General features: G+C 43.4%; 2 protein-coding genes and 1 long non-coding RNA gene across 4 annotated transcripts; 2 read left to right on the top strand and 1 right to left on the bottom strand.

Annotated features, from left to right (window-relative positions):
• Positions 1–1143: 1143 nt before the first annotated feature.
• Positions 1144–4842, top strand: LOC123329963. The gene is made up of 3 exons (XR_006545605.1): positions 1144–1280; positions 2372–2439; positions 4714–4842. It is a non-coding gene; the product is annotated as an uncharacterized LOC123329963 (long non-coding RNA).
• Positions 4843–6271: 1429 nt separating this feature from the next.
• On the bottom strand, positions 6272–11461 carry SPRY1 (sprouty RTK signaling antagonist 1). Of its 2 annotated transcripts, none has more exons than XM_025268032.2 (2): positions 11329–11461; positions 6272–8506 (listed from the first exon to the last, which is right to left on the bottom strand). In XM_025268032.2, exon 2 carries the CDS (start codon positions 8449–8451, stop codon positions 7492–7494), a length of 960 nt encoding a protein of 319 aa, XP_025123817.1. In that variant the 5' UTR covers positions 8452–8506; positions 11329–11461; the 3' UTR covers positions 6272–7491. The 2 variants fall into 2 exon arrangements, with proteins under 2 accessions (XP_025123817.1, XP_006078996.1); XM_006078934.4 differs by lacking the exon at positions 11329–11461 and adding an exon at positions 10295–10429.
• LOC123465036 lies at positions 11438–12395 on the top strand. The gene is made up of 2 exons (XM_045163160.1): positions 11438–11962; positions 12265–12395. The coding sequence occupies exons 1-2, from the start codon at positions 11438–11440 to the stop codon at positions 12382–12384; spliced, it is 645 nt and encodes a 214-aa protein (XP_045019095.1). The 3' UTR covers positions 12385–12395.
• The last annotated feature ends 211 nt before the right edge of the window (positions 12396–12606 follow it).

Below are 12606 nucleotides of genomic sequence, written 5' to 3'. Positions count from 1 at the left end.
CTAGCTCATTCCTTTTTAAGAAATCTTATATTTTATCAGATCTTAATTACTTAATTTATAATCCTAATCCTTTTTAGCCTAAAAACAAGTTAAAGTGTTCAAAAACATCCTTTCCAAACATAAACACAAGCTTCGAAAATTTCCTCTCCACCTCTGGCATTTTAATACCTAGATTAACAACTCTTCTAACACACTGGCCTCAGTTTTCTCCTCTTCATCCTTTACTCAGAAAAATCTCTTTTCTACCTCAGCTACCCTTGAGCACAGAGAAACTCCAGATACCCTCAGCATTTGACGGTATGGTATCAAGACCCTTGAAGGTGGTATCGAGACCACCTTCTAAGGTCTTGACTTGAAAATTCTGTTCTCAGCTGTCCTCCTTTGCTATTTCCATACTCTCTGTAAGTCTGTATCTCATCCTCATTGGAAGCTTCAACCAATTCTTCTGGCCAGTTATTTCGGCAAATATTCAGACTGCTACCCTATGATTCCTGACCTCTTTCAATTTCACCATTTCTTAAGGGTCTCTTATTCTCTGCCTTAAATGACCCTCTAACCAGCTCTGAATAATATGCTTAGTGGCTCCCCCAAAGTTCCAGGTTCAGTGTGAGCTGAGCTCCCTGCGCTGCTCTTTCTTTCATCAGTCCCTACTGACCACAAGTTAGCCTCTCCTCCTCTAGCCATTCCAGACCACTCTCAAGAACCAATTTCAGTCTCTTAAGCATCTTAACTTTCAAGAGAAGACCATCCCCCACTTGGTGTGCTTCTTCAACTTCCCTCTTCTCCCTCTTGGCGTTCCACTGTGTCTTTTCCTTCCTTCTCATCTTTTATTCTTTCCTCTGGGACAACCATTCTTGCCAAGGTTAAAGTGCCCTCTGCGCTCCCTCTTCTAGCTCCTCCTCCCTGTTCCAGAAGGCCTACAAAAAGACACAGATTTTCCTTATTCTAAAAATTGTCCTCAGCTTGTTACTTGCCTTGAGTTACTTTCCTATCATCTCAAGACTTCTGGAATAGTCTAAAGCTGTTACTTGCATTTACTTACCACCCACTAAACCCATGCAGCCTGGTTCTTATTACAATTTCACCTAAACACCACCCACCAAATTTAGCTGGGAGTCTTTGACTGTTACTAGTTCCTATCTTGAAAATCTCCTTTGGCTGCTAACGCGTGGTCAAGAGGAACTGATGAAGAGCAGTCCAGAGAGTTGAGCTCAGTCTCTCGGTGCCTGTGCTTCTTTGACCACCCCTCTATTGGTGCCCCACCTGCCCTCTAAATGTAGGTATGTTCCTCAGGGTTCGAGGCTCAGCTGGTAAAGAATCTGCCTGCAGTGTGGGAGGCCTGGGTTTGATCCCTGGGTTGGGAAGATCCCCTGGAGAAGGGAAAGGCTACCCACTCCAGTATTCTGGCCTGGAGAATTCCATGGACTATATAGTCCATGGGGTCGCAAAGAGTCGGACATGACTGAGTGACTTTCACTTTCACTTTTGCACTTTCCTTAAGGTTTTAGCCCTAGCCTGTTTTTAATTTCATTCTTTCTCTTGGGAATCTATGCTACAGATTCCCTATCACCCCAATATGGGTGATGGGCCATCACCCTTCTCTAAAATTCTAGACTTTTTCCTCGGTGAGCTTCTGGCAACTCACCAGCATTGTAAGAGTTTATCCCAATAGGAATCATAACTTTTCTACCTCACATACTTCCTAAACTAAGTCCACCCAACTCTTTTCACAGAACTACCATTTGCCTTTTCTCCTTGGTCTGAAACCTCAGTATCATTTTCAATTTTTTCCTCTATCTCAAAACCACAGATAACTGCCAAGTCCTTTAGATATATGTCTCACATTGATCCCTCCTTTCCATTCCTATTAACCTCCAAGTTAGTTCTGACCCTTAATACCCTTCTAATTGGCCTCCTACCTTAATATCTGCCATTTTAATCACCTGTGATTCTTCTACATGCATCTATAATTTAATTCAGAGCCTCTTAACCGTGGCTGTGCCATAGAATCATCTGGAGTGCTTGTAAGATAAACAAAAGTCAAAGCCCCACCCAGGGCACAGGTTTCGTTTGTTGCTATTTTACTTATAAATGAAGCTGAGAACTGCTGCTAGCCAAACAGGAACTGGTTTTCTCAAATACACACCTTACTTTCTTACATCAAATTTACTCAGCTAGTTTTGTCTGATTCCTTTCTCAAGGCACTTACTTCTCTGCCTTGGACTACTATTAGTATTCACTACTATAATACTACTATTGTGCTTTCACAAATTTGTTCAATTTTATAACTTACAAATTAACCTGGAATTTTGGTTTAAACTCGTCTTGTTCCCCCAACCAACCTCTCCTTTCTTCCAATCTGTTACCACAGGTACATATGCAGCATGCAGTTTTTAAAATAAAGCTTATTTTAGTTTGGCAACGAGATCGTGACTTTAGGTAAGTAACCTCTGCGAACCTGGCTTTCTCATTCTAAAGAAGATCCAATAGATGACCTCCAAGTTTCTATCATTTGAAGTATGATTCTATGATTATCTTATCAAAACAAGCTCTTGAAATACTTGCTAGTGAATGATAAGCTTTAGTATGCTTTCCCAAATTGCCCAGTTCAAAACAGTCTCTAGGTTTTACTGTTAGTTACTGGCATACCTAGTATGATTCAGCTATCTGACTTTAAAACCAATCTTTTTATCAGTACAAAACAGAACATTTAATCTGCTTTTTAATCACTGTAATTCTGATGTAACTAAAATAATGCTAACTGTCATCACGTAAGTTCTTAAATCTAGATGTCAGGTTACTATTACCTTTACAAACTGATCAAAAGCAATTTGTTCTATTATTACCATATAAACCTGGCCAGAGGAAGCACACAATCTCAGTTTTCAAATGAAGTTGTTAACTTTAATAATAACATATAAAAAATAATCATGGCAATGAAGTCATTTGCTACTTATTCCTGATAGCTAAGTGTAAATAATATATGCAGAAAAACATTCCATTTCCTAAATTATGGTCAAATATATTAATTATGAAGGAAACACTTTCTGGTTAAAACAAATGGTAAACGCTAACGTGCAATAAAGGTACCAGGCTTGCTGCTAAGAAATGAAGAAAACCCTGTATCTGGAGTCCTGGTGCTACGCTAGCTATCATGAACATTTAAGCCAGGCCTTTGTTTCTCTATTCTCAAGATGAAGACATCAAGCTAAAAAAGCAATTACAAAATTGCCTGATAAACTCACCCAAGAAGCTTTTTAAATTAAGAATATCAAGCTCCTCCCCTGGACATATTTTCTGATAGAGTAGGTCTGAACTATGACACAGACTTCTGATTTTTAACTTTTTAACTAGTGACCTATATACTTTCATATATGGTTGAGACACATAAAGTATCTGATATCTATTTCTAGCTCTAGAATTCTTCTGCATATGGAATAATCCACGTGGTAAGGGTTCAATACATGCAGCAAAGTGGCTTGGTAATCATCTGAGGGAATATTAGAAAAATAAAAAATCTGTCAGTTAAATTCATGGCCATCTTATCTAGTGAGGGAAATAATGGAAAAAACAGTTCTCCAATTGTCAACTGGCCAAAGCGGGATTTAAAGTTTTGTCTTCAAGATGTTTAAAAAATGATACCAAACTCTCTTGCAGTATATATATAGTGGGAGGTGGGGCAGAGTTTAAGATGAGAACTGTCTAGACATTCCTTCTTTGTTTCCATTTTTCAGTGTTTAGAAATGAGATTGTGCCTTTTTGCTAAAGAGTTATACATGAAGTGAAGTCGCTCAGTTGTGTCCGACTCTTTGCCACCCCATGGACTGTAGCCCGCCAGGCTCCTCCATCCATGGGATTTTCCAGGCAAGAATACTGGAGTGGGTTGCCATTTCCTTCTCCAGGAGATCTTCCTGACCCAGGGATTGAACCCAGGTCTCCCGCATTGTAGGCAGACATTTTACTGTCTGAGCCACCAGGGAAGTCCATAAAATTACCATGAAATATATCACTCAACAAAAAAAGGGAAGATTCAGGAAAAGGAGACAATTTCAAAAATTAAATCAATTTTCTGCAAATGAATCTTGAGATTGATTTCAATATTAACTTTAGGGTAAAAACATTAGCTTTTAACTTATTTCCTTTAACTTTAAAAACCACTGTTTTTAATTTTTTTTCTTAGTAATAACTGGAATGTTCTACGATTTGTGTTTTGAAAACTATGTAATAATTATCACAGATTATAATTTAAGGATTCACCTCAAGCCTTCACAAAAAAGAAGTATATCTACTTTTTCATAGTCCATTTTCCTGCTGAGTTACATTTTATTAAACTGTTGACAAGAAGCTACTCAATTACAGAAATCTTGTACTGGTTTTATTCACAATTAAATTATCCAAATAAAACTTCTTTGAATGAAACAAACAGCACTCAGAAAACATGCTGGAAAGGAACTACTTAAAAAATATTCATTCTGTCAAGCTTTGGCAGTTGAGGAAGAGGGACAAAATTGAGGAAAAGGGAAAGGTTAATCTATCTATGTGGTATTTTTAACTTGGCAGTATCAAATAAATGGCAGGGGTATTATAAGAAATGTTAGCTGTGCTAATGCTTTCAAAGCCTTAGCACTTTTAAATGATCATCAGTATTTGGTTCAAACACATTGGACTCATGAGCACTGATGAAGACACATCCTAATATTTTTTTTCTTCTAGGTTTAAACCATCACAAAGGAGGAAGTTTTGAATCAAAATGTTTATTCTTTGTATCTGACAAGCATGTTAGAAGTCTGAACTACTAACCTATTGCTATTTCCAAATATGGGCCTGACATTATGCCAGAGTGCATATAGAACCCTAGCAGCAGCAGACTGCCATCTTAATATTATAATTTTAATGTATTCCCCATATAGCCAGAAGTTAAAACTCCACAACATACCTTATTCTCATAAAAGTTATAAATTTCTTTCAATAAAAGCCACAGCTTCTTAGTCTGGTTAGTTTAACTACAGACAGCTCTTACACCAATTCCTGATTATACGAAGGGTCTAAATAACAGAAAAAATTTACACAGTATTTTGAAGGAGTCTATTTATATGCTTCATTAAGGAGCCAAATCTCAATGAAATATTCACTATTCAGGGACCAGTGATATTACCACATTAACTTGAATACAAGAGGAAACAAATTCACATTTTAAAATACCAGATTATGAAATTTTAAAAAATGTTCCTGCTTTCAGAGCATAGAGAAAATACTTGATTAAGCCAAATGTCACAATGCCAACTAATAGGTTTGGTGGCTTGGTGGAAATGCATTAAAAATTTCTATCACTTATGTCTTAATTAAAACAAAAGCAAAGCCTATGAATACAAAGGATAAATAATCCAAAACTAGTAGTCAAATCATGTAAGAGACAACAACCAAACAAAAAAGCTGGATAAGAGTTTTGACAGCCTAAATCCTGGGTTCAAATTATGTCAACATCTTATTCTCAAATGCTGATTATTCAGGTTTGACACGTCACTTAGGCATACGGAGGAGTTAGTGAAATCGAGTCTGAGGATTCATGTGAACAAAATTTTATCAGACCCAAAGATTCTAACTATGTCCTGACTTCAGCAGGCTAAAAACTAAAAACACGTACTTTTTTAATATAAAGCTTCACACCCTCACATTTCTAATTCCATGAGACATGACACAATGTTATTTGATCAGGGCACATTAAAGACTTATTAAAGGAATGAAAAGGATTGGAATGTTTTTAAAACATCTGTTTGATAATGTTAACTATCCCCTTGATGCACTCTTAAATTCTATAATGTTTTATTAAAATGACAGTGCCAGAGACTCCTAGAATGGTTACAGAACTAATTTTTTAAGCTTTGCTGATGAAAATTAATTTCAGACTAATCCAAGAGTTGATAAACATTATTTAAAACATACAGGTATGTCCCATTCCAAGAAATTGATATACACAAAACCCCTTGCTTACAAAATAGCCAAAGGAGGGACGGACTTGTTAATATTAATCACAAAAAAACCTTTTTCACTTTGTAAAGTGATTCACTTGGGCATTTGTTGAAACAGAATTTGGAATACAAAATCTTGATTAATGAATTTTCCAGGAAACATCTAGTTCAAGATTTGAGCTCACCTACATCTAGATTTGGTATATTAAGGGAAAGAAAGAAAATGGGTATGCATGAAGATTCAAAGCAAATGACAAAAATCACAACAGTACACACTAATAAATGAAGAAATCAAGAGACAGTTTCATTAATTAATATATTTTCTGCATTATAGTTAACATATGTACTTTCTTCGTGTCACCTTATTTTCCGTTATGTATTGATATTTTGTTATATTCAGACATGAGTACATTTCAACAGTCTTTTGCAATAAATATCATAAAATAATAGAGATTCGCATAATAAATATTCTTTACAATAAAAAAGTTTAACAGACTTTTGTCTTAAAAATAGTCAGAATTCAACTTTGTGATTTATACATAAAATATACAAAAAGCACCACAATTTGTGGTTAAGGCAATGAAACAGAAAAGATTAGAACTACCCAGCTGTTAACTAACCAAGTGGCCAAAAACCATTAAGGAGCCAAGATCACTTCAGGCAGCATAGTTCTGTGACATCTATAGATTGATCAGATATAAATATCAACTTCAGTTATCCAAGTGCCCTCAATGACAAGAGTAATTTGGTGAAAAGCAAGGAGTTCGGAAGGGAGGGAGTCGAGTCCTTCACAAATATGAAAGCTTGAATAAGGATGAGCAAGATACAACCAATATATCTCCAATGTGAAGACTTACATTGTAAAGCAGACCTAAAATTACACAGAAACAAACAAACAAACAAACAAACCCTGGCATCTCTAAAATAAGATACACCAAAACTGAGGGGATAGAATGTTGAGGAGCAAGGAGAGGGCAGTGGTTAAAGGAGAATTTTAACTTAACGTTGTAACAAAAACAGATCTCCCATGCTACTAAGTGTCTAATGCTATGAAGATAGCCCTAATTGGAGACAGATTTAATATATAGCTTATTTAAGCAATTAAACTGCTGCTTCTTTAAACACCAATTTCCCTGTTCCCAGAGTACCCAATCAAAAACAGCTCTAAATCACTGTAGCCTGGGTGTACTTGTGTGGATATGTTCACGTGTACAACTTTGGAAAGTTGCTTGCAGAACAAAAAGGCTACATAAAAGCCCACTGGCTCTCAATACCCTCTTGAGTGGATGGCAGAGGCTCTTGTCATAAGGGGGAGCCAGATGCATTTCACAGTCCACTCTTACCGAAGATCATCCATTAGAGAAGAGTACAATCCATGAGTCAAACCTTGGAAAGAAGGGGAGAAAGGTGGGAAACAGGGGAAAACTGCAAAGAAAATAAAACCAGTATCTGACAGCATCTTTTTTAACAGCCACAGCTTGAAAGCAAGAGAAGTTCAGGAGGTCCAACCCACCTCCAAAAATCATGACGGTTTACCCAGACCCCGGGAGGGGCAGCTCTCCAGCTTACAATAGACAGTGTTGGAGTTCTTACATCTGCACCCTGGGCGATGGATCCAGTCATAACACCCCCTGCACAGCTTCAGGCATCCCTTGGCTGGAGGATAACAAAGTAAGCAAGGTAAAAACAGAGACATGGCTCCCATACACAGGTACCTAGAGCAGCACTGTGACTGTGAACAGGAGCAAGGATTATCCGAGTAGGAATCCCCTTCATCGTCATTGGAGCAGTGGTAGAAGATGCCCTTGACCAAGCACATGCAGGTTCCATACTCCACCATGCTCTCGGCGGAGCAAAGGCACTGCCGGTTACAGGCCAAGCAGGATGGCAGGGTCCTGGGAGCTGTGCATTCCCCACACTTGCACTTCCCACACTGTTCACAAATGAACTTGTGCTGCGTCAGGTCCTCTTTCAAGGAGCCCTTTAAGTCATCCACAATCAGCTGCTTGGGCTGGGTCCGGATTGCCCTTTCAGACCTGTGACCAGGGATGGGTCTGGCTGGCGGGGACCTTCCTAACAGCCCCTGCTCAGAAGAGGCACTGCTGTTGCTCCCAGAACTGGCTGCGCTTCCAGTGCTAGTTGATCTGCTCAGTATGGGGCCTCTGGTGTTATTTGAGAGTCCTGCATGTCCCAGGTGGCTGGTAGGTCTATGCTCATAGTTATTATTCACATTAATTGGTATGATTTCGTGAGTCCTCTCATGCTTTTCTTGTCTTGGTGCGGTTCGAGGAGCAGGTCTTTTCACCACGGATGGCCCTTCTGTGTATTCATTGCTGCCTCTGATGGCCTTGATCTGGTCTAAGGACAAAATAGCAGCAGGCTGAACCTCTCTCTCATAGTCTAGCCTCTGACGGTTGTCCAATGCAGGCTGCTGGATCACAACTAATGAACTGCCACTGCCATGCTGATTTTGGGGATCCATGTGTAGTGATCTTGATTTCTGGCAATCAGTGGAAACCTGGCATGCATCTGAAATCCTAAAAGGAAATCAAAGATGAAAAAAAAAAGAGAAAATAAATGACTAGAAGCATTTGGGGGGGTGGGGGAAGAAGAGGCGAGAAATCCTGTCAAGTCACAAATTGCCTAAACCACCTGGTAATGATCTCCCTCATCAGCGGATTACAATGATGCTGGGGTCCTGGACAGAGTCCAATTCAGAGAGAGGCTTAGGACCACATCATAGAAGAAGAATGTAAGCAAGAGACCCCATGCCATAAGAAATGGAAGTTTTTTCAACTTTTAAAAAGCAGAATCAAGAAGTAATGTCTTCCTGTTTGTGAATCTAACAAACAAAATGGAGTATGCTCTTGTGGGGAACACTGAGTATAAGCACTAATAAACAGCTCTCATCTAAAGAAGCTCCGTATCAGTTCATGGGTACTTTCCATAAAAGAAAACATCCATTAAAAAAACAACAACAACAAACTAAGAATGGCTATGGTGCTGTTGTCTTTAATTATCTGTTTGCTGTTATAAGCATTAGATTAGTGTTCAGGAAATTAGTCAAGGTATACTTCAAGCATTAAAAAAAAAAAGACACTCCAAACTGAAATGGAATCTCAAATTAAGAGGTCATCTTCAGTAGAAACCAGAATTTTAAACCTAGTTCACTATTAGTCTACAAGATGTAAAAGTGAATGCAGACGAACACAACAGTTCTTGGTGTTTTATAGCCTCTAAAGCACACACACAAAACTCAATGTACAGTTCTGTGAATGTTAAGACCATTCACATTTGAATTTTTTTAAGTTTAAATAAGGATCACTGACATAACAAGATAACTTTCACATACAAATAAGTGTCTGGCCTTTAAAGTAGTATGGGGAAATCCTGGCCATTTTAATTATCTGTATTTCCTCTAATTTAAAAATTTGTATTTACATGCCAGATCTTGATTTTCAAAAGCACTGCCAACTCTGAATCAATGTGCTTCTTGTAATAAAGTATAGCAATATCCAGGTAAAAATCTATTTCAAAACCAATGATAAATTACTTCTAATTTATAATATATTCTTCATAAAACCATCTATTAAACATAAAAACGTTTTTGTTCTCATAAACGGTAAACCAGAATATTTTTCACACAAATTCCTCCCACAATCTACAGATTTGATCCAGTTCAAGAATGCAAAGGAAAAAATGCCTATTCTCCACTACCATGAGCCAAATCTCATCAGCTTCGGGAATAAGGCAGAAAGAAGTCCATTTCATCTATTAACTTCACTGAATGACCCTGGACTGTCTTACATGTTAACTTCTTGGCGTTCCCCCCGTTCATTCTTTCAACTCGGAGCCTCAAGTTTCTAGCTTCTTCTACCTTCTCTGTACCCAAGGAGAAACATGTTCACAACCTGCTGGGTTTAGTCCTGGAGTCCTTAAGGACTGTTAAAAAGATTCCATCGTTACTCTGCAGTATCATTCCTCCTCGCAAAGCACTTTCTAACCCAGTGCTTCTAAAGCAAAGAGTATCTACAAGTAGTAAGTCAGACTTCACACGCAAGAAAAAAACGTGGATCTGACGAGAGTAGAAAAAGCACAAGGCACGACTTTAATCTGAGTCTTTAATGCTAGCTGTTAACAAAGTTCCTGCTGGCCGGTAAAGGAGGCCACCAGATAAAAAGAAAAAGCAAAGAATGTCAGCCACCTCGGATCTGAAGCAAAGCCCCTTTTCCAGCAGTGACAGCCCTGGATCTAGCCCCAAACACGCTCACACACTCTTGGCAGACTCTTCTCCCCCAAGAAAGCCCCGAATCGAAGTCGAATACCTTTTCGGACAATCCCATCATATTCTAAGGATCACCGTGGATTTCCAAAGCCTTTTGGCGTATGCCACCAAGGATGCTTACAAATCAGGAAAAGCCTTCGGAGTGAATGCAGGCGCCAAAAAGCAAGCCCAAGGCAGGGAGGGTTATAAATAAATATCTGTCTACACTTTAAAGGAGAAGCCGGATTCCTAAAGAGCCGGGGCGCAGCGAGCCGGGGGCCCAGGCGGCGGAGCGGTGTCGCCACATCGCCGGTTCCCGCGGTGGAGCTGCGCCCTCTGCAATCCGCGCTGAGACGAGCGGGGAATAAATAGTTGACGGAGAGGAAGGAAAAGGAAAAAGTTATGAATGAAAACAAGTCTTCTCTCTCGCTCCCCCTCTCTCTCCTCTCTCTCCCTCTCGGGCAGGAGGAGGGGAGGAGGCTGAGGTTACCATTACCTCAGGAGGGCGGACTTCCCCACTTTTAAAGTGGCAGTGCCCTCTCCCGCCCTTCGCCGCGCCGCCGCGCTCACAACAAGAATAAAGTGGCAGCTCGCGCGGGCGCACACCGACTCGGTCCAGGGGCTCCCCAGCGAACCGGGGGTCCGCTCTGGCACTCGTGCGCGAACACGCCTTTCCGGAGGCCCCCGTCTGAGGGATCCTCGGGTCCCTAAAGCCAGCCGCGAGCACCCGCCGAGCAGCTCTGCGGTCCTCCTCGGACCTCCCCCCCCCGCTCCAAGCCTCCCCGAATGCACCTTTCGCGTGGAGAGGTTTCCCCGAGAGGACTCCCCGGGTCCCCGCGCCGCCGCTGCAGGCGACTGAGGACCGGGGACCCCGCCTCGCCGTCCCGCGCGGAGGCGAAAGGTCGCTCTCCGGGTTACCCAGCTCTGAGCGCCCCGCGGGCCCGCCGGGCCGCGAGAGGGGGTGGCCCCACTCTCCCTTCCCTCGCGCGGTCCGGGCCCCCACGCCGCTCCCCAGGGCCCGCACCTGCCGCCCGGCCCGCCCCGCCCGTGCACCTCCGGCCCCCGCAGCCCGAGGGCGGCCGCCCCGAAACTCACCTAGGCCGAAGCGGGGGCGGGCGGCCAAGCAGTGCAACCCGGCCGGGGTCCCGGTGCGGGCGACTGCGTGCACTCGCCGCATCAACCGCGGCGGGGAGGACGGGGAAGCATGGCCCGAGCTGCGGCCGGTCGGCCCGCGGCCTCTGCCGCTGGGCAGGAGCGCTCCCCGCGGCCCCCTTCCGGCTGCGGGGGACAATCCTCTGGAGATTCGGCGCGGCCAGGCGCAAACCTCTCACAGCTCGCGTGCGCCGCGCAGCTCAGTAACATCCACCTCCGGGGCTCCTCTCCTGTAGCCCCCTTCCAAGAACCAGGAAAAAAAAAAAAAGGCAAATTCCCTTCAGGAGGGCTCTCCCGGTCTATCCGGAAGGCGAGCTGGGGAGCGGCGGGGAGAGGAGTGTGTGACTGGCCGGCCGCCCCGCCGCTGTGCTCGGACCAGAGTTCTCCTCGGGGTCCAGTCGCTCCTCGAGGGAAAGGCGGGAGTGGCGGCCTCCTGACGCGTGAAAATCCACGTCACGGACGTTTGAGGCTCCGCGGCGCCCGGGACGGGGCTCGAACCGGCGTCCACGGACGAGTCACGGAGCCGCGCAGGGAGTACACGCCTGAGAGGCCCGACCGCCGCTCCCCGCGGGTGGGGGTGGGTGGGAGTTTGTTTTTTACCCGCTTTTTAAGGGGCGGTGGTGAAGGGAGCGAGGTTTGGGGTTCTCCTCCGGGGAGAAGGCGGGGCGTCGTCCCTCGGCCCCCGCGCAGGTCCAGGCACTTTCCCGATCCCGCACGCCGGGCAAGTGGGGGCACGGCGTCCCTGGGAACTCCGGTCCTGGCAGTCAGCCTCTCCCGGGCAGCGATCACTCCCAGTCCTCCGACGCTCCTGTTCCGCGGCCGAAACGCCTGCTACAAACGATTAGAGATAAGAACACGTTAATTTCCCTTTCTTTCCAGGCACTTGGACTCGCCGCGCGCTCCGCCGCCCCGGCGAAGAGTGGAGCGGAGAGGGCCGCTCGCCAGCTCGCCCGCCGCCCGCACCCGCTGCCATGTGCTGGCTGTTGCTGCTCCCTGTGATTGACAGGCGGGCGCACAGTCGGCGTGTCAGCAGCGAACCAAAGTAACATGCAGTCTTGCACGTTTTTGCCGAAGTGCTTGTGCCCCTTGGAATGCCTAAGAGTTCAAACAACGTTCAAGCGACGCCTCTGCGCATTGGAAATCAATACACAGAGACGGGAAATTCAGGTTTTAAACAATTGCTTCTGGGGATTCGGTCGCCAACAATGCCTAAACAAACAT

Source organism: Bubalus bubalis, chromosome 17 (assembly GCF_019923935.1).
Source record: "Bubalus bubalis isolate 160015118507 breed Murrah chromosome 17, NDDB_SH_1, whole genome shotgun sequence".
NCBI classification, from domain to species: Eukaryota; Metazoa; Chordata; class Mammalia; order Artiodactyla; family Bovidae; genus Bubalus; species Bubalus bubalis.
Note: the sequence above shows the minus strand (reverse complement) of the source record. Positions and strands in the feature narration are given on the sequence as shown.